The 26005-nt window shown below is 39.8% G+C and overlaps 2 protein-coding genes across 2 annotated transcripts in view; one reads left to right on the top strand and one right to left on the bottom strand.

Moving 5' to 3' along the window:
• The window catches only part of TAOK3 (TAO kinase 3), a 220125-nt gene extending 197732 nt beyond the window's left edge, over positions 1-22393 (bottom strand). The window contains exon 1 of the mRNA XM_006151557.3: positions 22105-22393. The gene's annotated coding sequence lies outside the window, so the exon portion shown is untranslated. The remainder of the gene's footprint in view (positions 1-22104) is intronic.
• Positions 22394-25705: 3312 nt separating this feature from the next.
• SUDS3 (SIN3A corepressor complex component SDS3) overlaps positions 25706-26005 on the top strand; it is a gene marked incomplete in the record, with an annotated part of 42313 nt that continues 42013 nt past the window's right edge. Inside the window, 1 exon segment of the mRNA XM_014588977.2 lies at positions 25706-25995. Within this exon segment, the coding sequence (XP_014444463.1) occupies positions 25878-25995 (118 nt within the window).

The following is a 26005-nucleotide window of genomic DNA, read 5'->3' as shown; positions in this document are numbered from 1 at the left end:
CTACATCAAATTTCAAAAACAAAAAATAAACTTCTGGGCATCTTTTAGAAAGTATAAAATAGTTACATAAAAATTTCAAACTGAACATCATGAACTAAGTTTTAAACAAAATACTGTACTTGAATTTCCATTACTATTAGCACTCAGAATACAAAGCTTGAATAATTAGCAGAAATGTGGATTCAACAGGCCTAACTGGTAGGCTATATAATTACCAGAGGTGCTTACTGGGAGGCAAATTCATTTAAAAGCATAGGTGAAGATCTGTTCAATACACAGCTAAAAAATGAAACATTTATACAGGATGGAAAGACTAAGTTCAATCTTTTTACACCTGTCTGAGCTAATTCTAACTAGTCTATGCATAGTACTACTAAAAATGGTAATATTATAAATTCTACTAGGTTGTTAGAAAAGCCATGGTGTAATTTTGTGTAGAAAAACAGAGAAAAGTACATTATGACTTTACTGACAACCCCAATATAGTGAAGTCATTCAATGTAAGCTTCCTCAATTTTTCTCTATTTCACCTTAAAATTTCTCTGCATACTCAAACATCTTCATCCTTTGGTCTTCCTTTTCAAGGTTAGCCACCTCTCAACAACAATAACAAATGCTCTTTCTCTCTCTTTTTAATAGTTTTTGCTACAGGGCATGTGTACTCACCAGAGAAAGAGAGGGGGAAAGTGAGAAATCACTCCCCAGGGGAATGGTCACACCACAATCCCTTCTCCTTTATTCTCCTCTCAGGATTTTGGGCACACATATTCATGCACTTGGCGTATTTCAGGGACTCCAACTGTGTACTTGGCCATGTGGGATCCAGGCACCTTAACTACTACACCATCTGGCTGGCCCACGAATGGCTTCTTCATTCCTTATCCTTTTGCCTTTTCATTTTATTAATTCACCCCTCTCCTTTTTCTTAAAGTATGCTCAAGTTATCATTTACTGGGGGAGGAGGAGGAAATTTTCTTGACAGGAAGATTCTCTGAGAATAATGGACTCACAAGTTCCAACCTCTTCAACTCCAGAGGAACTAGGATTCTTCTCAGGTCATGTTCTTCCATAACCTTGATGCAGCATCTCCTTACAAAGCTCTCATTTCTTGGCTGTGTGGCATAGTCCTCTATTAATTCCTCTCCAAACTGTCTCTGCTGGCTTGTCTTCTCTCACCTCTAAACACAAGTATCTTGCTCTCTCTCTTCTCTTCTCCCTACACTTTCTCTAATTTATCTGACTCACTCCTGTGCTTTTGGCTCTCTCCCCCAAGTTGTTAATGCCCTCAATAAATCTCTCACAAGCTGCTTTTCTTCTTTTCCATTGACGCTGTCCTAGTTCCAGAACCTTATTACCAGTCTAAATTCTCACTACCAATCTCTTTCTTCCTTAAAGTCATTCTACAAAATATCAATGAAGTAATCTTTTGAAGACCCAGATTGCATCAGTCTCCTCTATTCAAATACCTTACATGGCTTCACTATCTCCTGTTCAAAGTTCAAACCTCTTGGTATGTGATTCAAAGACCTCTGATTAGCCACTGTCCCTATGTATCTGATGCTTTGTTCACAATATCTGAAATAGGCTAAAAACTAAATTATATTCCATCACACCTGAAAAGGTCTCAGCACTAGTGCAAGGCCTGGCACAAACACATGCTCAGTAAATATTACTGAATAGGGGACCAGCAAGTGGCGTGGTGGTTAAGGCGCTGGACACTCCCACATGGCCGACCATGATTTGAGTCCTGAATCTGGTGGCTTGCTTTCTCACTCTTCTCTCTCTCTCAAAACAAATTAAAACAAATAAATAAATTAAATAAATAACTCTAAAAAATTACTGAATAAATACATGAACAAAGGGCATAGTGTTACTGCATCTGTATCTAAGCATCAATATGAATCCAAAGTATTAGCTAGACATTTCCAAATACCCATGCTCTTATATATACAACCCATTTTTAAATACCCATGCTCTCACATATATAATTCATTTTACATTTAAAAAGTTTTCATGTAAGTGTCCTGTGTACTTTTTAGCATCAATACAAAATAAGATATATATAGGGGCTGGCAAGTGGCATGGTGGTTAAGAGTGCTGGACTCCAACATGGCAAACCATAGTTCAAGTACCACAGTTCAAGTACTGGACATGGTGGCTTGCTTTCTCGCTTTCCCTCTGTCTCTCTCTCTCTGTCTCTCTCTCTCTCTGTACTTCTCTGGTCAAACTGAAATAAGTAAATAAATGAAATTAATAAAATAATTCTTAAAAAAGAAGAGTAATTGATACCTGAAGCAATAAACACTCAATTGAAGTAACAAGTATTCTTATATTTAATTTTCTGAGTATATATTATTTTCTCTTCCCTAATAGAGTCTCATAATATTTTTAGAGGGCAGGAATCATGTATAATTAATTTTAGTACCCCATTCACAAAGCCTGACACAGTAAGCACTTAATTATACTTATATTACTTATTATAGAAAATTACTGGGTTGTAAGGAAAGTTATAACACATTTTTTAAAGATTTATTTAATATTATTTGTTACTATTTTTAAAATTTGACCAGAGAAAGACAGACAGACAGACAGACAGACAGAGAGAGAAAGAGAGAGAGAGAGAGGAAGTGAGAAAGTGAGATGCCAGGTCCGGGACTTGAACCATGGTCGGCCATGTGGGAGTCCAGCACCTTAACCACCACACCACTTGCTGGCCCCTCATGATGCATTTTTGCATAGAATAACATAGAAAATATACTTCTTGGTTATATAAAATTAACTGAGGGGCCAGCAGGTGGTGTGGTGGTTAGGTGCTGGATTTCCACATACTGACTGTAATTTGAGTCCTTTACCTGGTGGCTTGTTTTCTTGCTCCCTCCCTTGCCCCCTCCACCCCTGCATCTCTGTTTAAATAAAATAATAATAATACATAAAATTAACTTACTATAGTTCATTTTTAATGATAGAGTAAAAAGTTAATATCATAACTAAGCCTCTTAGTGAGTTGGCCATATCACTTTAAGAGATAACAAAATCACATATATATGTATATGTGTGTTTATGTGTATTTATCCATACATACATATACATAATGGTCTTCCAAAAATTCATGTAAAATACACATTATGAAAAAACTATAGACTTCAAACTTTTTTCACCAAATAAACTTGTATTTTAATTTATTTTTCCATGAACTATTTAGTCTTTTTTATATAAATAGCTTCTCACAAAGAAAAGTAAAGTAGCCTTAATTTATATCACATTTTTCTGTAATGAGGTGACAGACCTGACCCAATATATTGAGGTCCCTTTAATGTTACTCAGATTATTGACTTAACTTAGGTAAGTATGATGAAATAGATTTACTGTCTTTTCTTTCCCTTCAAATCCAAGTCAGGTACCTCAGCATTAGGCTAGGAAGTAGAAAAAAAAATTAACTCTAAAATACACTCTTGGTATTCAAAATGTTTGTATTAGTAAAACTATAATAGTAGATGATATAAAACACTACACATTTTTGTTCATTGATTTGTTAAATTAAAAACCACCTGGGAGTTTGAAGCAAAACACTAAGAGCTGAAATAGTCAGCAAAAGCTTCAGACAGGAAACACACTTTCCACATAGTCTTAAAGGTTGTAGGCAGAGAGATGCTCCAGAGGAGGCCTTTCTGGGTCAAGTACATAAATAACAGTACCAAAGGCACAGACTCGAATGAATATAATGTGGTCGAGTGAATATAGTGTGGTCTAGAGACAGACTGACTGCAATAGAACAGAAAGGATGGACCCAAGGACAGAAAACAAAGCCAGATAAATTATATGGGGACAGACTAGAAAGGATGTTGAAAGCCAGGCAAAAGAGGTTAGATTTAATGAAGTGCAAAACAGGGAATCACAGAACCTCTCTAAAGAGGGGAGCGAGATGCTGAAAGTAGCATTTAAAAATTAATCAGGATGAGCTGGAAAAAAGAGACGGAAATGAAGGAAGGTGACTGATAATTCAGGAGTGAGGCAGTAAGGGTCTGAATACAGTAGGTGCAGGAGATAGAGTGTATTTTCACAGCAATGTAAAAGTGGGGAGTATCAGAAACAAGGAAGAGACAGAGTAATCCAAAGACTGGCTACTAGAGAGGGGGGTTATACTACAGATTAAGGACTAAAATTTCAAATACTACAGATATATTCACAATGACTAAATATTTTCAACTACCTTGTAGGTAGCTTTCTGGTTTTGTTTAGTGCTCCCAAATTTCACATGCACTTCACTCACACATCCCCATGAAAGTCTGCTCATGTAAGAATTCATTTTAATGTTTTTTCTATGTGAATAAAGTTAACTGACCTATTATAGAATAGAATCTTTAGAGAATCTTACAGTGAAAACATCAAAATATTCTTATACACAAAAAGATATTCTCTATCATCTGGTTCCACCAAAACAAACAACAAAAACATTTACGCTGGTTTAAAAATCTTAAGACTTTATCTTATAGCATTTCCATTCAGAAGAAAACAAAAACAGTCGATTAACTGAGGGGGTTTTTTTTTTTTGTTTTTTTTTTGTTTGTTTGTTTGTTTGTTTGTTTTTTAAATACTAGCGCTAGCCTGTGGTGTAGTGGTTAAGGCACTGAACTCCCAAATGTTCAGTCATGGCTCGAGTCCTAGACCTGGCAGCTTGCTTGCTCACTTTTCCTCTTTTTCTTTCTCTGGAGGTTCCTCAAAGACCTTCAAATAGAACTACCATATGATCCAGCAATTGCACTCCTGGGTATCTACCCAAAGGACAGGAGAGCACTCAGTCAGAAAAGCACTTGTACAACTATTTTCATTGCAAATATTATTCATGATTGCTAAGACATGGAACCAATCCAAATGTCCACAGATAGATGAATGGATTGAAAAATTGTGGCACATATACTCCATGGAATACTATTCAGCCATAAAAAACAACAAGGTCCTGGAATTTGATATAAAGTGGATGAATATGGAAGATTTGTTGCTGAGTGAAGCAAGTCAGGCTATAAAAGAGAGACATTGTATGTCTCTCCTTAACATATACTGTCTGCACTCTATGGTAAAGACTAAAAGACTGGAGAACATAAAAGTATTAAAAATTGGAATGGGCACTAGAGACAAAGTGGAAAGTGTGTGTAGGAGGGGAAGAGCATAGGAAATTTGGGGAGAAAATGGAGAGATAAGACACTTCTGGGACATAGATAAGATTTATTATCTGTTGACAAGGATGTGTATGGTGGTCTCAGCTGGGATGGACTGAGGTGTGTATCATGCTAGGTAAAATCTCTTCACAATATAAATGATGTATGGCGATTTAATGTATGAATAATAAAAAAATAAATAAGTAAAATAATAACAATAAATAAAATGAAATAAAATAATTCTTTAACAAAAAAGTCAAGACATTGCCATGTTGCTTTCCTGAGTTATGTTATCAATTTAGGAAGAAAGTCTCTGAAATTAAACAGAAAAATGTTACTAAAGCTAAATTTGTCAGATTATATAACCTCTTTAACTAATAATTATTAAATCTATAGTCACCTCTCCTTATCCTCTTGAATTTATAGCACATAGTGTGGTAAGCAAAGTGACATAAATTTATGGATTTCATTCATGTGCTCTGATATGGTTTGTGTGATATATAGTTTGGGTGTCCCACAAAGCTAATTTTGTTGTATAGGATTAAAAGGGCAAAAATTGGAAGCCAGCATAGGGATTATGGTGCTGGACTCCCATATAGCCAACTGTAGTTTGAGTTCCAGACTTGGCATCTTGAAACTCATACCAGGCGCATGTGCGTGTGTGCCCAGAATTCCAGGAGGAGAGCAGAGAAGGGACTGTAGCATGGCCATCCCCCCTGGGGCGTGATTTCTCACTTTCTGTCTCTTTGTCTCTCCAGTGAGTATACACACCCTATAGCATAAATCTCTCACAAAAAGGGGCGAGAACTTAATCAGACTATAGTGTTGAAACGTGGGGCCTTTGGGAAGAGACTGGGATTAATGTCATTAATTTGAATTCTGATGGATCTAGAAGTAAAGGGGAGACCAGATCAGAGACTCAGGGACCTAGATGGAACACAGACCACATTTCCTCACCTGCCATATTGACACACCCAGAAGATCCCCACAACCACCACCACCAAATGTGGCCCCTGGACCTTGGATCTCCAAACTGTGAGCTAAATAAACCTCTATTCTCTTAAATTACCTAGAATCAGTAGCCTTTTTCTGTTATTAACAATGGAATGGACTAACACATGCTCCCATGGCATTTTCTAAATACTTCCATTATGGTAACATCAGTTCAAGTATCTCTACAAGTTATCATGTGTTGTTATGTCTCTTCTCATGATTGTTTTCTGCTAGAACTGTGAATGAGAACTGAACTATATATAATGAGCAAAAATAAGCTTCACTACTTTTACTCACTGAACTCTTCCTTCATAGTGTGGCCAAAGTCGTGCTTTTTATACATAATCTTACTTAGACCTCACAACAATCCTGTGAACGAAGTACTATGATTATGCCCATTTTAGAGTTGGGGGATATTAAAGGATTTGTGCAAGGTCACTAAGATAGCAAGTGGCAGACATATTCATCTGCTGTTTCCTTGTTAATCATTAGATTATACTGCCAACCCCCAATATCTGTGACAGAAACCAAAAGTAAAAAAATATATAAGGCAGCGGGACAAGTTACTCGCTGGGTAAAAGAGGGAGGGGCATCAGGTTTAAGAACTTTGTCAATTATACAAATTATAGATTTTTATGACTCACTTGTAATCTTCCTGGTAACTGAAAACACTGTTCTCTGTTCCTTAAGGAGAGTGGGATACTGCCATGACTTGGGAATTTATCCCCTCTCTTAGTAGGACAACTTATATAATTTTTACTATTTAAGTGTATTGACAAGATGTAAATATCTTTCCAATTTGTCCACATTAAAAGAGTGCTAGTACTAAACTAGCACTTGATGTGGTAGTTAAGGTGCTGAATTCCACATGGCTGACTCTGCAGTTCAAGTCTCAGTGGCTTGACAAACACACTGGGCACATGTGCATGCAAGCCCAAAATCCCAAAAGGAGAATGGAGAAGAAAGGATCACGAGTATGGCCATCTACCCTGGGGGATGATTTTTACCTTCCCTTTCTCTCTGTGTCTCTCCAGAAGCACACTTGCCCTAAAACCTAAAAAAAGAAAAAAAGCTACTACTTACATCAGCCAGTTTAACTAGGTTGGTTGGTGACATCAAAATGCTTTAAGAAGTATTTTGTTAGTAGAATATCCAGTGACCTGAACAATGTATAACTCCCTATGAGTGAAACTAACCTTTTAAAGATTTTTCTCAGTACATAAAATATATTCATAAGAAGATGCTTCTAAAAATAACTCTCCACTGTAATTCCCTCCTTATGCATCTGGGCATAGATGTCATATTTCCTTCACAAAGCTTCCTTTTATGTTGCAACAGTAAGAATCTCAATTTCAAGATGAACCAGAACAATCTAGAACGGTAAACTCCTTCCTAAGAGTAGCTTGTCTAAATTTGATGAGAGCCTTATATTTTAACTCTACAATATTTTTAACTAGAAAATGAAGTAGCTGTAATTTTAAGTTCTGTCTCCTCTCACCACCTTTTTTTTCCCCCAAAAGGGAAGGCCCTATTTGTGGCTTTCCACAAAAGGGTCAGGATGATCTATGCAGACTGGAGATAAAATGACCACAAGAAACTAGAGAATAGAAGATTAAGCACATGTCAAATAGTTCTGTCAAGTTTTGAAAACTTCTCATTTATGTATAAAACCAGCAAGCAGTTATAACTGGTTAAATAAATATGTATAAATTAATAGGATGCAGTTAGTAACTTCCACTTTTCCCTTCAACTAGTGGCGTTTTGGCAGGCAGCCATATAATCTGCAATAATCTGTCAAGGCAAAGCACCACCCACTTCCTCTGCCCCACCCCCATCCAAACTACTCTGGGATACTTCTGGACTGATACTATAATATTCAGATAATCATAAAAGGCCTACCTATGAAAGCTGAAATTCACCTAATTTGAACTTTTAAACCTTTAACATTTATAAATCTTGAGGAAAACACCTGCAATGTGTTCAAAGATGACCAGATATGTTTAATTTCTTTTTTTTAATACATGAGAAAGAACAGGACCTCTCCACTCCCCAAATCAGTAATAACCACAGCAATACTCCCTGAATAAAAATGCATACTATGTGTATTTGTGAAACTTCACTTATACATATAACATGTAAAAATGCTAGGAGTGTGGATGTTGGGATTACATGCTAGCCTACATATTTCATTTGAATTTTGTTCCAAGAGCCTAGTAAAGTTGTTATAGAAACTCTTACAGCAGATTTTCCAGTTTTTAAAATATTTTGCATTAACTTTTTTAAACAAAAACTTTATTCAATTCATTCAAAAAACATTGACAAAATCAATTTCAGTTGTAATTTCACAACTTTTTAACATACAAACTATGAGATGTCAGATAAAAATGTATCACTTTCCTACCTCATCTAATTTAATTTTATGAATTAGAGTAGTCCCATAAATTATTTCCTTACAGCTAAAATATTTTACTTTCATACTTTAATAAGTAAATAATCCTATGTATTAAAATGATTTTCAAAATTACAAAACAAAGTAAATGTAACCAAATCCTCTGATCTTTCTGTCTCTAAATTTGGTATGACATTCAAGAAATTGCTTTGCCTTCCATCTTATTTTCCCTTTCCATGAAAGAAGAATAATAGGAAACAGCTTTGTTATTTTTAAAACTTTCTGGGATGAGCAATGTGCCATTTTGAGAAGGTTAATTTTGAAATACTGCTTTAAAATAATACTAACATTCATTAGCATAAAATGCATCCACCTAATAAAGATGACCTTTAGCATATTTTACATCTTTTAAAAAGACTCTTTAAACAAGATTTCAATGCTTTATTTGCAGCTCAGAAATTATCTTACTTATCCAGGAGAAAGGAAAAATAAAAATCCAATTTTTGAAAAACTGCCACTAGTACTTATTTGTAGACTATCAAGCTAAAAATTAAGATAAATAGAGCATATAAAACCAATGACTTTTGAGGTTGATTACTCTCAGTTTGAACTTTGATTTAAGGCCATAAATAAATTCACATGAAATTCACAGGGTTTAAATTACCTCTGTTTACTAATGACGTCTAAACAAAAATATTTATTAATGAAACATTAAGTGTAAAATAAAACACCAGTTAAGTTTACTTACAGTAGATCTCAAATTCATCTCTTCTATTTCCAATCCAACATACTAAAGACTAAAAATTCTTTACTCAGCTACAGCAATCAATAAGCTTATCTCAGAAATGGTTTTCTTTAAAAAGCTGCCTCTTACAGAACAGATAAAACTGAACTCAACTCAAAAGAACACCACCAGGCTATCAGCACCTTCATCCTGAGAAAGGAAGTTATTATAGACACTTAGTTTTATAAGTGAGGCTTTCAGAGACTACTTCCTGGTCAGATAGTAAACGTCAACAGCATTTTATACAGCTTTACATTTCAACATTTTGGAAAGAACTTAATAAAAATTTTTCTAGAATTCCTCCTCCCTACTATCACTCCCAGTCCTTACAAAAGGGGAAAATGTGTTCAAACTAAACACATTTTATGTAAAGATCTATGAAATTCTATCAGTGCTTACTGTTATGGTATCATATAAATACCAGAACTGGTTATTAACATTGGTAATAATATCCGATACAGTTTTCATTATTTTTAACTTGTAGGCTCTCTCCACTCCCCTCCTCTGCATGCTAGAGGAAAGTTACACAGGACACAAGGTTACAAAAGAAAGAAATTTAGAGGAAGACAACTCACCGATTCCTCAGTTCCACGATAATGAAGGAAAAGCAATTATCCATTCACATTTTAATTTCTAAATTTAAAGTTAATTCTTTTAGCCTATTAATATATATATATATTTAAAAACTTCAAGAAACTTTGTAAGACCCTAATAAGGAACTGTAGATAAAAAGCAGCGTGACTGAGCACGGCATACTACTATCAGTACTGCAAGCTGAAGTATTTCCTGTAACAGCGCCTATTGGTGCTCACAGGTGCAAGAGCCTCTGGGTGGTGCCCATTTACCCTTCCTTTTGTAAGTGATCCACTAAAAGAGATTTAACGCAGGCACAATCATTGCTAGGAACTATTAGGACAGAAGTACCTTTGGCTAATACAGAGAGCCTCCCAAATTTGGTTAATTGCGAACTGATGATTATCTAATTCAAAAAGACTGGGGAACCAGCAGTTGGCGTAATGGCTATGTCGCTGGACTTCCACGTAGTCGACCACTGTTTGAGTCCCGGACCCGGTAGCTTAAAACTCATGCCGGGTGCATGTGCGTGCGTGCCCAAGATCCCGAGAGGAGAATGTAGGAGGAGGGATTGTGGCGTGACCATCCCCTCTTGGGGGTGATTTCTCACTTTCTGTCTCTATGTCTCTCTCTGTCTGTCTGGTGAGCGCACGAGCCCTATAGTGAAAACCTCTCAAAAAAAAAAAAAAAAAAAAAGAGGCTGTAGAACATTTATTTCAACACTTTCATTATTTTTCTAAGGTGCACTAGTAGAATTAAGAACTGCACTAGTATTAAGAATGTATGTGACTTCACTCAACAAATACTTTTAAAAATTAAAAACTTGTACTTTAATTCCATTTTTCCATGAACTTTTAAAAAGTTGATTCATTTCCTTACTCATTTTTTAAAAGATTTATTTAATTTTATTTATTTTTTATTTGATCAGAAAGAGACAGAAAGAAAGGGAAAGTGAGAAAGCAAGCCACCAAGTCTAGGACTTGAACAGCAGTTCCATGTGGGAGTCCAGTACCTTAACTACTATGCCACCTGCCAGCCCCAACTTAATCATTTATTATTTTTTAGTTTGCTATAGGGCACATGTGCTCATTGGAGACAGAGACACAGAGAGAAAACACCCCCAAGAAGGGGTGAAATCCCTTCTCCTCCTATGCACACACACGCACCCAGCAGGATTTTCAAGTGTCTGGGTGTAGGACTCCTATTGCATAGTCAGTCATGTGGGATCCAGTCACTTGAATGACCATACCACCAGCTGGACGTGTAAGTTCATTTATTTGTTGAGAGAGAGACCCCCTTGACAGAGTCTTGTCACAATGCAATCTCCTTTCTCTAGTGCTCCAGCACATTAGGATCTTGGGCTCATGTACCCAGTGTTTCAGATCAACTTGGAATTCGGACCTGTAGTGAGCCACGTGACTTGTGGCACTAACGTCCATTACACTGCCACCTGCACCACTCGGGCTGAACCAACAAATATTGCCTTCTTGGTGCGAAGCACTGTTTTAGGTACAAAAATACAATGACAAACAAAATAAAGTCCATGTGGTCATTCATACACTATTTAGTGAAATTCTGAGAATTTCATATATACATAATAAGAAAACTTCCAGATCGGCAGAAATTGAAAAAATCTGTGGTAAATCAATTGTAATTAGTACTAACTACTAAAAAGCATTGTGATTTATAATAGGCTACCACTTTACACCTAAAAGAACTTTCTAGAACCCACTATATGAAAGTAGGGTCCACTATGGTTTTAATGTTTCAAAAAAAGCCAAGCTGGAGGCAATGGCTTATGTTCCAGGAGGAAAGAGAAAAAAAAAATCTCACCATGAGTCACCAGTGAATAAGTTCTTTTAATTCAGGCTTAAAACACATTTCAAACCTGATTACTTATTCACGCAGAAAACTGATAACAACTCCAAATTAACATCAAAAGTTTGATCTGACAAATTTTCAGGGTTAATATCAGCATTTAAGAAAAACAAGTGAAGTATTTTTTAAAAGGATAATGCCTCTATGACTATATTTTATTATTATTTTGATCTTCTTAGTTTGGAACGCCTAAAGGTTATGTCCACAGGCTTCTATTATACTTTAATAATGACAGTTTTTTAGGTTTTAGCCAGATTGAGACAAATTCATGTTGGATGTATGGTGTGGTAGTAGAAATGGCTTTTATTTGCATTCAACAAAATAAAAATATAGTAAATTCAAGGTTGTTCAAATAAGAATGTTAAAACCCAGAGAATAAAATGTTCAGATAAAGTCTACTCTTCTAAGCTATGCTTAAGTTCCTTAAGGTATTACTTCCTTATGTTTAAAATAACAAAAGCTTTTTGGACAACAAATTGGAGGAATTCCCAAAGCCAAATTTTTCTATTTAGTCATTCAACAAATATTTATTGAGCAAGTAGTTACCACATGCTAGGCACTGCTCTATCAATTGGGGATACAGCAAGGAGTTAAATACAATCCCTGCCTTCACAAACTGTAAATCTTAATGTAAGGATAAAAGACAAACAAATTAGGGCCTGCAGGTGGCTTCGTGGCTAGGGGTGCTGGATTCCTATCGAGTCCTGGACCTAGCAGCTAGGTTTCTCGTTTTCTCTCTCTCTCGCTCTCGCTCTCACTCTTGCTCTCGCTCTGTCCCTCTCTGGTCAAATTTAAATAAATAAATAAAGTTAAAATAAAAATAATTCTAAAAAAAAGATTAGAGTATTGAACTCTCAGAGTCTATCTCTGACTCAAAGGAACCATGTCTCATCACAAACGAGAGATTCTTATTTATTACTAAAACTTAGAGAAAGAAAAACAAATTTCCAAAGACCCAAAAGTAGAAGACACCTGATTAAAAATAACACCTAAAGAAATAGAATAACAAGGGACCAGCAGCTGCGTAATGGCTACGTTGCTGGATTCCCATGTAGTTGACTGTGATTCAAGTCCCAGACTCCGTGGCTTAAACTCACCCCAGGCATGTGTGCGTGTGTGTCCAAGATCCTGAGAGGAAAATGGAGGAGAAGGGATTGCGGCATGGCCATCCCCACTGGGCAGTAATTTCTCACTTTCTGTCTCTCTTTTTCTTTCTGTCGAGTGCATGCGCCCTACAGCAAAAAACCTCTGCCCCCCCCCCAAAAAAAAGAAATAGAATAACAAATCCCACACTCAAAGGATACTTTAAGGACTATTATCAATGATAAAAATGAACATAAAAATTTCTACATCCTTGTTACCATTAGCATCCAATTTACCAAATCTAAGGATCAGAAGAGAATTCTTTTAGGGATTATCACTGTTATCTTCATTGGCAACAATAATTATATTTTATAATTACATATATAATTACATGTATAATTTTACATTTAAATATTATTTTCAACCTAAAGTATTTAAATGTAATACTATTCAACAATTAAGATACAATATACTTGGGGACCAGCAGTTAGCGTAATGGCTATGTCGCTGGACTCCCACGTAGTCGACCGTGGCTCGCGTCCCGGACCCGGTGGTTTAAAACTCACGCCGGGCACATGTGCATGCGTGCCCAAGATCCCGAGAGGAGAATGGAGGAGAAGGGATTGCGGCATGGCCATCCCCCCTGGGGGGAGATTTCTCGCTGTCTCTCTATCTCTCTCTGTCTGTCTGGCGAGTGCACGCACCCTATAGCAAAAACCTCTCCAAAAAAAAAAAAAAGAGAAATTAAAATTAAAAGAAAGATATAATATACTTCTCCCCAGCTAGGTGGCATAGTCTATAGTGTAATGAACTACAGTGCTAGAAGCCACATGGCCAACTCGGGGTTCAGATCCCCAGGTCAGCCTGGGGTGCACATAGGTTTCTAAGACTCTGAGAAGTTGGAGGGCTGGGGAAAGGAGAACATGGCATTACAAGACCCTGTTGAGATATATTCGCTCACTTATATGTGCATCTGCTCTGTTTCACAAAAAAGAAAAAAAGATACTCATCTAGATGTGTAAGACATTATCCTTTTAAAAATCAAGAAGGTAGGGGATCAGTCGTTGGCATAATGGCTATATTGCTGGACTCCCATGTAGTCGACTGTGGTTCGAGTCTTGGACCTGGTGAATTAAACTCACACCAGATGCATGTGTATGTGTGCCCAAGATCCTGAGAAGAGAATGGAGGAGAAGGGATTGTGGCGTGGCCATCTCCCCTGGGGGGTGATTTCTCGCTTTCTGTCTCTCACTGTCTTTCTGGCGAATGCATGCGTCCTATACCTAAAACTTCTTTAAAAAAAAAAATAAAAAAGAAGGTAGGGACCAATAGGTAGTGTAGGGGTTAAGGTGCTGGACTCACAGAATTGACCATGGTTCAAGTCCTGGACCTGATGACTTGAAACTCATGTCAGGTGCATGTGCATGCATGCCCAAAATCCTGAGAGGAGAAGGGATTGGGGTGTGGTCATCCCCCATGGGGGATGATTTCTTGATTTCTGTCTCTGTCTTTCCAGTGAGTACACACACCCTATAGAAAAAAAAAATCTCTCAAAAAAAATCAAGAAAATGAACATCTAAGAAGGATAAAATAAACATAAGCCACAAACCCTACTATGTACTATCAGAGACAATAATATGTAGTAAGAAAAAGTACACAATAAGTACTTGGGGAACTTAAAAAAGAAAATAGCAAAGAGTACAGTCAGAGCATAACTGGAGGCATTAGAAGTAGGTCTGGGAAATGAAGGATAGATGGCATTTTAGAGAAAAGAAAGGGTGGGAACAAAGACCTCAAAACAACAAAGCAGTATACACACACATGTGTGTGTATACAAGAGGACTTAAAAAAGTTCAAAGAAAAATGGAATTGAAGTACAAGTTTATTTTGGTGCAAAAATTTTGGAATCCATGCATAGTTTTTGTCATAATACCTATTTTCCATGAACTATTTGTAAACCCTTTTATTTTTTTACTATATAGATCAGAGAATTGAGAGCCTTAAGGCTTTTGCAATCTTACTAGGGCTGGGTGGCTGACAAAGTAACAGAGCCCAAATAGGTACCCAGGTCTGGGTCTGAGATCTTCCCTCTTTCATTGTGTCATGCTATAGTTAAAAAAAAATTTTTTTGAGAGATTTTTGTCATAGGATACCTGTGCTAACCGGAGAGACACAGAGAGACAGAAAGTGAGAAATCCCCCTCCTAGGGGGGATGGCCATGCCGCAATCCCTTCTCCTCCATTTTCCTCCCGGGATTTTGGGCATACACACACACATGCCCAGCATGAGTTTTAAGTTGCCAGGTCTGGTGCTCAAACCATGGTCAACCACGTAGGAGTCCAGCAACATAACCATTATGCCATCTGCTGGTCCCTTGTCCTAGTGTTTTTACTGTGGTAAATAAATAATACTAACAGTTTTCTGTTGCAAACTAATCACTGTCTCTAACATCCTTTATTTTCCCTTTCTTTTATTTTGTCAGAGGGCATGTGCGATTGTTATAGAGAGACAGAAAAGGAGAAAGCATCCTCCAATAGGGTGTGGTTATGTTGCAATTCCTTCTCCATTTCTTCATCCTGTTGGGATTTGGGGCATGCACGCACACATGACCAATGTGTTATTAAGTTGCTTGGGTTGGAATTTGAATCCCAATCAATCATAAGATCAGGGATCAGCCTTCTTTAACCACTAGGCAAGCCCCACATGCTTTTGATGTGCCAAAAGCCCTCCATGAGAATAAGAAATCAAGTGTGGACATGAATACAATCTCCTCATTTGCTGATCATTAATTCATTCACTCACTCAATTCATATTTATTGAGCATCCATTATACTTTGTGCTTGGCATGGGAGATGCAAAGGTCTCTACCTTCCAGGCACTCACAGGTTAGTAAAGGACAAACAGTACACAGGGACCTGGTATCCAATGACAGAAGAGAGTTTTACATAAGAAACAATAGAGGCATAAAGAAATTTGAGGCATATTACTGTAATTTTGTATCTCTGCTATTAAATCTTGACCTAGATCATTTGAAAACTATGCTCATGTGGTTTCTGAAAATATGTATGTATTTATACACACACTTCAAAAACTAAAGGCCAATGTTCACAACAGGATGAAAAATTGGCTCTGAACTATGATTCTGTTTAGTGTGTCTACTGCCAAAGCTAATTAGGTTATTAGTTTGTTTTAAAGAGCATTCTGTCTAGTGCTATCTATTGTAATAGATAAATAAAATGCATCTGAGTTTTCATAAGCTTTGATTGCTATGAATGTAAGCCAATGTCATTAGACAGAAAACAAAGCATAAAAATATATATTGCATAGAATCTGTTTGATATGGGAAAAACAAAGATTTTCTTTGTCCCTCAAAAATAGTGAAAGTAAAAATGAACTCTTCAATGAGTACTCTGACAACTGACTACAATATTTTTAAAATAATTATTAACTTTATTTACTTATTTATTTTAATTTGACCAGAGAAGGACAGAGTGAGAAAGAGAGAGAAAAAAGAAGTAAGAAAGGAAGCTGCCAGGTCTGGGACTTGAACCACTGTCAGACATGTGGGAGTCCAGTGCCCTTAACCACCATGCCACCTGTCAGCCCAAACAGACTACAATATTAATATAAAATGTACAATGTGGAGTTGATTTCACTAAATATAGTTCCACTGAGACCAGCAGTGAAGTGAAAGGGCCCAAAACACCAGACTCCAGCATGTAAGTTCCTATTGTTAGGATTTAAAGTCACATGAGCCACACCTCTTTGTTTAATGGGAGAAAGTTTTGCTAGGTGTAAAATGTTTATTCCAAGCCACCTTCCTTCTCTTACTCCTTCAAGGATTGAAAAATGAGTTTGTGAGATGGCTGACAAATGGTTAGGAGACTGACCTGTGATAACAAATCAAGAAATTGGCCCCTAAGTCTCATTCTGTTGCCAAGGAATTACCCTTTTAGTTTGTCAAATAGAAATCATTTAGAAAGATTTTAAAAATACCTCAATATTTCCAACAATCTCAAGTTGGACAGACAAAAATATATACTATAATGATTTGATTAATAAAGTAGGTAACTTTGGGGCCCACAGAAGGCAAAAATCTCAAAAACAAAACAAAATAGGTAACTTTAACAACATACAGCTGGAACAACAAATTTATTAATTTAATTCTTGCTGGTTCACATAAAAATTCTTTTAAAAAATAATTATTTATTTTTATTTTATTTATATTTTGAGAGTTTTTTTGCTATTGGGTGCATGCGCTCACCAGAGAGACAGAGAAGCAGAAAGTGAGAAAGCATCCCCTGAAGGTGCTACACCACAATCCCTTCTCCTCTTGGGATTTTGGGTACGTGTGCACATATGCCCAGTGTAAATTTTAAGCTGCCGAGTCTGGGACTTGAACCATTGTCAACTATGCCCAGCAACATAACCATTATGCCATCAGCTGTTCCCTTAAAGAATTATCTTATTTAATTTTATTTATTATTATTATTTTTAAATTTGACCAGAGATAGAGAGGAAAAGTGAGAAAGCAAATTGCCAGATTAGACTTGAACTGTAGCTGGCCATGTGGCAGTCTAGTGCTGTAATTACCATGCCACCTGCCACCCATTCTCACAAAATTCTATAATTTTCTTTTTAATTTGGTGCCTTTGGCTTGGAAATGAGTTAAAGAATCAATGGTACAGCAGGTGGCATAGTGGTTAAGGCACTGGCTTGAGTCCTAGACCTGGCAACTTGAAACTTACACTGGGCGTGTGTGTGAGCGCCTAGAATACCAAGAGGAGAATGTAGAAGAAGGGATAGTGGGTGACCATAACCCTGGGAAAGTGATTTCTTGCTTTCTGTTTCTCTCTGTCTCTCTGGCGAGCAAACGCATACTATAACAAAAGTCTTTCAAAAAGAAACATTCGATATAACATCTATAATTATAAATATTATAGACAGGTGTCATTTATGCATCTTTCACTAAAAGGAGACTAAGTTTAAGCAACAGTAACAAACATTTAATATGCCCTTACACATAAAGTAACCAATGAAATGTGTGGTAAGGCTAAGCAATTGCAAATTAAACTCTCTATGCAGAAATGCAATTGTATAACAACCTACAACTCAAAAATATTATCCCCCTCCAATTGAAAATGAATTGAAGTCTTCACAAAACACCTTTAAATGAAATTCATCCTCCCTTCCTCCCACTCTTCTTTCCTTCCCTACATCATGAGTCTGCCTGTCTTCTTCTGGGAGAAGGTGGAGGGAATAAAGAAATGAGGCCTGGAGAAAGAGATTATAAAGGAAAGAGGCTTTCTTGCTTGACTCTTTTTTTTTTTTTTTTTTTTTTTTTTTTAAAGTACCAATAGTTTTCATTCATTCTCCTATGCTACTGAAATTAACAAATGTGAATACTGGCAAGCAATGAGAACATTTATTCAGTTTGGCTTAAACATTAAACCAAATTAGATATCAAGGTAGTCACTGTGAAGACAATGGTTTGACTGTATCTAACTCAAGTGGTAAAGAAAGTGTAAAATGGGTTATTGTATTGTATTTGCTGGACGGAACTTGCATCTGGTGAACTAAGAATAGTTCAAGTACCCACACAGAGCTTGCATTTTGCAGTAGCTATCATCATTTGTATGGAAGTGTAAGGCTGCATCTTGATGTCTTTATATTTTTTAATAGAAAATAAACAGTTTAAAAAAGCAAAGGTAGGGGCTGGCAGGTGGCGTGGCGGTTAAGGGTGCTGGACTCCCACATGGCGGACCATGGTTCAAGTCCTGGACCTGGTGGCTTGCTTTCTCACTTTCCCTCTCTCTCTCTGTCCCTCTCTGGTCAAAGCAAAAATAAATAAAGTGAAATAAATTAAAAAAAAAAAAGCAAAGGTATACTGACTTCACATATTTGTATCTTTTTTTAGTTTTTTAGTTTTGTTTTTGTAAAACAAATTTTAAAAATTCCCATAGAATTCCTACCCTCTTATCCCCTTCCTCCTATCCCCTAAGGAATAAAGTATAATAGGCTCTTCCTATTACTAAAAATTCTAATACAATGAATCTCTCTTCATCATCTCTGAACCAATACCATAATGTAATGTGGTTGAAATGACTTAGTAATCAACTCAGGGAGTATCAGAGCCCTTTCCTTTCTTACAAGAAAATAAATTTTATGTTAGGTCTTGAGAAATGGCCATTTTGGGGTCAGCAGATGGTGTAACGGTTATGTCACTGGACTCCCATATAGTCAATTGTGGTTCCAGTCCTGGACATGGCAGCTTGAAACTCATGCTGGGCACATGCGTGTGCTTGCCCAAAACCCCAAGAGGGGCATTCAGGAGAAGAGACTGTGGTTTGGCCACCCCCCACTCCTCCCACCCCCTTGGGGTGATTTCTCACTTTCTGTCTCTCTCTCTCCAGTGAGTGCATGTGCCCTATAGCAAAAATCTCTCTCTAAAACAAACAAAAAAATATCCATGGCCATTTGTACCAGTCAAAAATAACCTAACAAGTATGGTGAAAGTTTAGCTGTTCCCAAGATTCCCAATTATTCTATGCACATTTCATATGTTACTAGTCTACATCATAAATATATGATAACCAAATAACCTCATGAGTTAACTGACATTATTTTTACTTGTATTCCTTCTTAATGTTCTTGAAAAGTAAATTCAATATAAAAATTACACTTGGGGCCAGCCAGTGTGTGGTAGTTAAGGCAGCTGGATCCCATATGGCCGACAGCACGGTTCAAATTCTGGACCTAGTGGTTTGAAAGGCACAGTGGACATGTGTGCGAGCACTCACGCTTAAAAATCCCAAGAGGAAAATGGAGGAGAAAGGATTGTGGCATGGCCATCCTCCCTTTGGAGGCGCTTTCTCACTTCCCCTCTTTTTCTCTCTTTGGAGAACACACACGCCCTATAACATAACCTTAAAAAAAAAAAGACGCTCAGCACACTCAGTACATCTTAAATGATAGTGTCCAGATTTTAGATTTATATTTGCTATTGTTTTTCCTCTAATCTCTAACTTGTTTCTCGGTGAGGACTTCCAGTCATAGAAGTCTGGTCTCTTCAAAACCACACCAAGCGCCACGCTCTCTGAAACCATATAAGGACAGTACTGTATCAGCTAATGTCAAATAAAATCCCTAAACAGTGCATGGCCTCTATTTATTATCATCCTGATGAAAATGACTTCAGTAAGTTTTATCTTGGGTTTACATAGCAGTTCTTTGGAAGAAGAACTACATTATGTCTTCAGGAACTAATGCACCATTTCTTTCTTCCTCTTGGTTGAAGTTGCCCATTACTAAACACAGGCAAAAGACTCCTAATAAGACACATTGAACACTGAAACAAAGGAGCTATCTAAATGACTCTGAAATTATATGGGCACCACATTCCCCATTGTTTTTTGAAAACCATCATTTTTCTAAGTCTACTTCTATTAAAAAGAAACCAGCCAAAAAGAGAAGAGGTGAGAAGTGATACATGGAGAAAAGTAGAATTTAATAAACATTCAAAACTGCTGGGTACCAAAAATGAACAAAGCATGTGCATTTGAGAGAATGCTTGAAAGGTAGTCAGGGCAGTATTAACATATCTAAAGTACTGTGAACAACTAGCCTGGTCATTAGTTTAATTTTCACATCCATCAAAGTAAGAGGCTGTCCCACTAATTCCCACCCTCTATGGCTTCCCCCTGTTTGTTTCAGCGTTTTCATAGACACACACTTGCCTCCCACTAGGACATACAGTATCTGGTTTAAATAGGCTTATCTCTCTCCTTAGCTTGTCCTGGAATTATGCCTACAGCTCAGTCCTGGTAGCATTTGGGATGAGAATTCTAATTGGAAAGAGCTCTTAGTTTAGTGACTCCAACACCACTCTTTAAAAAATTTAGTTTGACCTTCCATCTGTCTCCAACCTGTAAGTGAAACACCTCAGATTCCAAACCTAGGATAGTTCATTTAAATCTGCACTGTAAACATTGACATTGACTTGCTGCCAAATCTGAAAAAGTTTCTTAGCTCCTTGAGCTAAAATGAAGGGGTGGGGGGAAAGGAAGGCTTCCAGGAAAATACAAAGATCTATCAAAATGAACATCCTAATTAAGCTAACACCTGGGTCTCCAAAAGAATCGTTTTTTTCTTTCAGCGTCCTGTAAAGGGTTGACGAAGCCCCTTCCAACTTTTCACCTGACGTTTCCTTTAAGGTCAGGAAGCCCCTGGCGTCCCAGGCAAACGCATCCAACTTTAGTGAAGGAATCAGAAGCCAGCCGGCCAGTGGGCAGAGGCCAGCGGCGCATCTCTCCAGATCTTCCCCGATCTCAGCGCTGCTGCCAGCCCCTCCAGCCCGTGCGTTCCACCTCGGAGATGGCCAATTACATAACCCCGGCTTCGAGTGCCCCCAGAGTCCCGGGGACTCACACGCCACCCCAGAAGATCACCAGTTACAGACGCTGGGAGCGGCTCGTCCCCACTCGCCAGGCGCCGCGACCCGGACTGAGGCTCCTCGCCGAGCAGTCCTGGGGGTCTCCACAGCTCAGCGGGCGCGACCCTTCGCGGCTTCCTCGCTTCTCCCCGCCAGGTCGGCGCTGCACGGGGCGGGGGTTCGACCCTGCACACTGGGCTCACCGCCCCTCGCCGGGCCTGTTCCCCCAGCCCCCCGTTCAAACCACTTCCCTAATCCTCTCGGGGTCCCCTCTCCTCAGCCCCACTGTCCTGGCCCCTCTTCAGGTCCTCTCCCCGTCAAGCTCTCAGTCTCGTCCCCTCTCCGGGTCCCAAACCCTCACCGCGCGGTCCCGGCCCGGCTCGGGGACCCCTCCCCTTATACGAAGTCCGGTCCGGTCTCGGAGACCCCCACCCTTTTGCACGATACCCGGACCCTCTCGGGGTCTCTTCCTCAGACTCTATGTCCTGGCTACTCTTGGGGTTCCGCCACTCACTTCGCTGTCCCGGTCTTTCTCGGGGTCCTCTCCCCTTTAAGCCCGCTGTCGTAAGCTCACATGGGGTCCTTATCTCTCAACCTGCTGCCCGGTCCCTCAGTGTCCCCTGCTGTTCGGGTCCCTCTCAGAGTCCCCTCACCTCACCCAGCTGTCCGGGACCCTCTCAGGGTCCCCTCTCCACAGTTCGCACTGTCAGACCCACTCCTGGAACTCCCCTCGCTCGGATCTTCCCCGGCCTCATTCCGCCCAGGGTCCCCGCGCCTCGGCTCACGCTGTCACCGCCCCGCGCCCCGGAGCTCTCACCTCAGACCTGCTGTCACCACCCCCGGGCCCGGCGTCGCCGCCGCCGCTTCCTCTCCCACACTTGTTCCCGAGTCGCTCTCGGGCGCCTTGTCCCCTGTTGGATTCCACGGTCCGGCCGCGGAGTGCGAGATCTAGCAGGGCCAAGCCTCCGCCCGCGGTCTCCGCCTGGCGTCCCACTCTCGGCGCAGGACCCCGGCGCCCCGCTCCACACAGACCCTCTCGCGGTCGCCGCTGCTGCTGTCCGAGGTGCGGCTCCTGCCAGGGGTGGCCAATCGCACCCGACTGCGCCGAGCGCGCTCCGCCCCTCCTCCTCAGTCTTCCCGCCCCCTACTCCAAGACCACGCCCCCAGCTTGGCTCCGATAGGCTCTCTACTGACCTTCCCTGATCGTGGGGCACAACACAGGGCCCGGATATAGGTATTTGATTGGACATGCTTGGGAAACCGAGCGGTCGATGGAGCCCGGGGATTGGTGTGTCGGCAGCGGGCGGCACGGAGTGGGGCGGGGTTTCCTCAGACACGGAAGACCTTGCAACTTCACTTACCCACGGGTCCAGCTTGGGGTGCGGTCAGTCTTGTTTGTTCTGCTCTGGGTCAAAGTTCATGGTACTCCTCCCCACGCCTTTACTTTTCTTGGGAGAGTCCCAGAGACCACCATGTTAGAGCCCCTGGGGAGGACCTCACTCCCTCGTTAGACCTTGTACAGCTTTTTAAAGTAATTCTGCCCTAAATTAATGAAGCGTTTATTGGCCTAGGACTTGTAAATGTTTCTTGGATTTAAACCCTCTGTCAGGGAAGACTTCCTTTGCATTGCGTTCCACAGACGTCATTTTAACACTGTTAGAGAAAATATACTAGATGCATACTGCTGGCAAATAAACGTTGAACATGGTCGGAGCACATCTGGGTAGGCACAAGGACAGAGCTTTAGATGTACCCAGTTTGTGGGTTTTGATGACAGTAAAAACAGGAACTGTGGTAGGAGGAGGCTTGTTAACTAATTTAGCAAGGTTTCAGCAAGCCTAATTCAACATAACCTTTTTCAGGCCCACAGGTTTTAATGATTCTGTATGAATCATCAATAATGAGCTTTGACCAAAGTGCAACTTGTGATAATGAAGAGATCCATCTTGACCCAAGCCACAAGGGAGCCTGCTGGGGTGAAAGGGCATCATGTTATTCAGATCCATTTTAAAAATTATTTTTGAAAAACTGGCTATGTTGGTTCAATCAAAATTAGAAGCCAAAAATGCTTTCCTCACCTCTAGACTTCAAATAAGTTTATGGACTTTGACAGGTTAATATTTTATAAAGAAATTGCTTCATTTCAGGAACGCATTGGGATCCTAGCCTTGGTGGTACATAGGCCTTAGCTATCAGAAACCCCTCCATCATTAACGTTAAAAAAAAGTTGCTGACACGGTTTGTGTTCTAAACAGTAAATATTTCCCTTAGTGTTTAAAAACCGTATCTAAACGGTAAATATTTCCCTTAGCGTTTAAAAAGCATACCCTGTTCCAAGTCCAAAGTAATGTGGTTGTAACAGTATGCAGAGAGTGCCTGGAGGTACAAGAGGTTGTGGAAATGGTGCTGGCAGGACTTCTTTTAAGTCAAGTGGAGTTCTGAAGTTGATGTTTCCTGAGCAGTGTGGCTAAGTACCATTATGGGAAAGGACACAGAGAAAGATTTCAGGGTTGTAAAAGTTGGCTTTAAGGGGAACTTCATTTTTATAGGTCAAAAGAGACTGTCCAAAATCATTATATACATTATATACTACAAGGGTTGGACAAGACTAAAGTCAAGAGAGAATGTTTTTCAGTAGGTCACCTTCACTGAAGAGCATTAGTTAAGAGCTCAGCCTACGAGTTTTACAGTTGGCAATCTATCGATAAGATAGAAAACGTGGGTAAGTGCTTACCACTGGAGTTCAGCTGTGTCTATTCATTACATATAAAAAAGAAATGCATGACCACTAGCAGATGCTGTTTGCAATTAAGAAGATAGAAATAGACATGAAACACAAGCAAGATTAAAAACCCCAGCATCGTGAAAGGAAACCATTTAGCAATGACATCAACTATTTTTTTTTTGCATTCATTATATCAATGAACTCTGATTTCTAAAATTTTTTTCCAGCTCTATGATTATTGCTCCTGATAGGAACTCAAAGTTACTCAATATAGTTGATTACAAATAATTCAGATGTGATCCAACAGCACAAAAAAAGAAAATGACTTCATCCTTTGGACAAGAGACAGTTCTGAAATCCTCGTTTAAATATAGATGGCAGACCTACAGTGAGTGCTAAGAACTTCTGTTATTTAGAGAGCTTCAGAAGATCTCTCAACTCCTGGAAGGACATTGCTGCATTCGACATGGAAATTCTTGAATTTTGTGGGGAGGAAAAATTCCTAACAAAACAGCCAAGATTTTAATTAAAGTAGTAAATGAATGTTAAAATAAATAGGATGAGAATAAAGTTTCTCATTTTCAGATGACTCCTTGAGGACCATTTCAGAGTTAAACTTGATCACAAAGAATCTGAGAATTAGAATATTAGGTTCGACCCTGGATTTAACATCTACATTTGGCTTTTCTAGTCGTTACTTCTATGGTGAGTTGGTTGCAACATAGTAGGGGTATTTTGGACAAACCATTAAACATCTCTGGGCCCTTTTCCTTGCTAAACATCTAGACCATATTGCTTTCAGCAAAAGGACACCTAAATGTGAGGGAATCACACAAATTCTTGCAGATGCTCAGCTTTCTCAGTTTCCACCCGGGGCTCTCCTTACTTTAGCCAAATTACTTCCTGTAGGCAAAGGCTCCACTTCTCAGCTAACAGTCGGTTAGAAAGTTTTTTGGATTAGGCAAAAACACTTAAAAAAAAGTATTTGAGCAAATCTGAGGCATCTGTGCTGTGGAGGGCCTGGGTCTAGGAGTCTAAACAAAGCAGACCAGACGCTACCATTTTTAAGGCAAATGACAGCTCTTTTCTCATTTGTAAAATCGGAGCACATCCTGTCCATTAAACCTATCCAATAAGATTTCCAAAGACTAGGAAAATAATCGTTTTGCTGATCCCAGGATGGGGGATCAGCAGCCTTGTCTTTATTTCAGTTCTTAATAAAGCGCCACTTTAGGGGAGGAGCTAGGCTCTCTTTTTTCATTTTCCGCATGATCACGCAGACCCTGGGTGGGTAGATTTCCTGACCTACTAATGAGATGGTTCTGTGGCTCACAAGCTTAAATTCGGGAAAAGACCACCTCCGCCCACCAGCGGCCCTGCAAACCCTCAGGTCTCACAGGATCCCTCGCCTTAGTTCTGGCTCCAGGCGCCGCCTGGCGGCTGTTCCCGGAAGTCTCCTCTGCACTCCGGGGTCCTGACCGTGGCTAGGCTGCCCATGGATATGCCGAACTCACGGGAACGGACCTCGGCCCTTCCCCCACCGCCCGTTGAGAATTTTAAGACGACAATGAAGGAGCTGGGATCCTGGCGAAGTGGACGAACGGCGCGGCCTCTGCTCTCCCTCAAGGATGACGGAGTCAGGCCATCGTCGGGCAGCTCGCGACCCGGAAGTCGCCCGCAGCGCGAGGTCCCCGTTGCCGAGCGCGGGCGCTGGGGGCGGAGCTCGGCGGAGACGGGGAAGGGGTCGCCTCCGCTCCGGCTCCTCGAGTTGGCGACACGGTCCGGCGCTGAGAGGGAGACGTCGAGTCCTCAGCCCGAGTGGCGGCGGTCTCCTCCGGGCACGCTCAACTGTGGTCAGAGGCAACATGAGTGCGGCGGGGCTGTTGGCTCCGGCCCCGGCCCCGGCTGGAGCGCCGCCGGCCCCGGAGTACTACCCTGAGGAGGACGAAGAGCTGGAGAGCGCCGACGCCGACGAGCGCAGCTGTCCGGGGCG

This window comes from Tupaia chinensis, unplaced genomic scaffold, assembly GCF_000334495.1.
Source record: "Tupaia chinensis unplaced genomic scaffold, TupChi_1.0 Scaffold000320_1, whole genome shotgun sequence".
NCBI classification, from domain to species: Eukaryota; Metazoa; Chordata; class Mammalia; order Scandentia; family Tupaiidae; genus Tupaia; species Tupaia belangeri.
The sequence above is the reverse complement of the archived record's forward strand: the minus strand, read 5'-3'. Positions and strand labels throughout refer to the sequence as shown.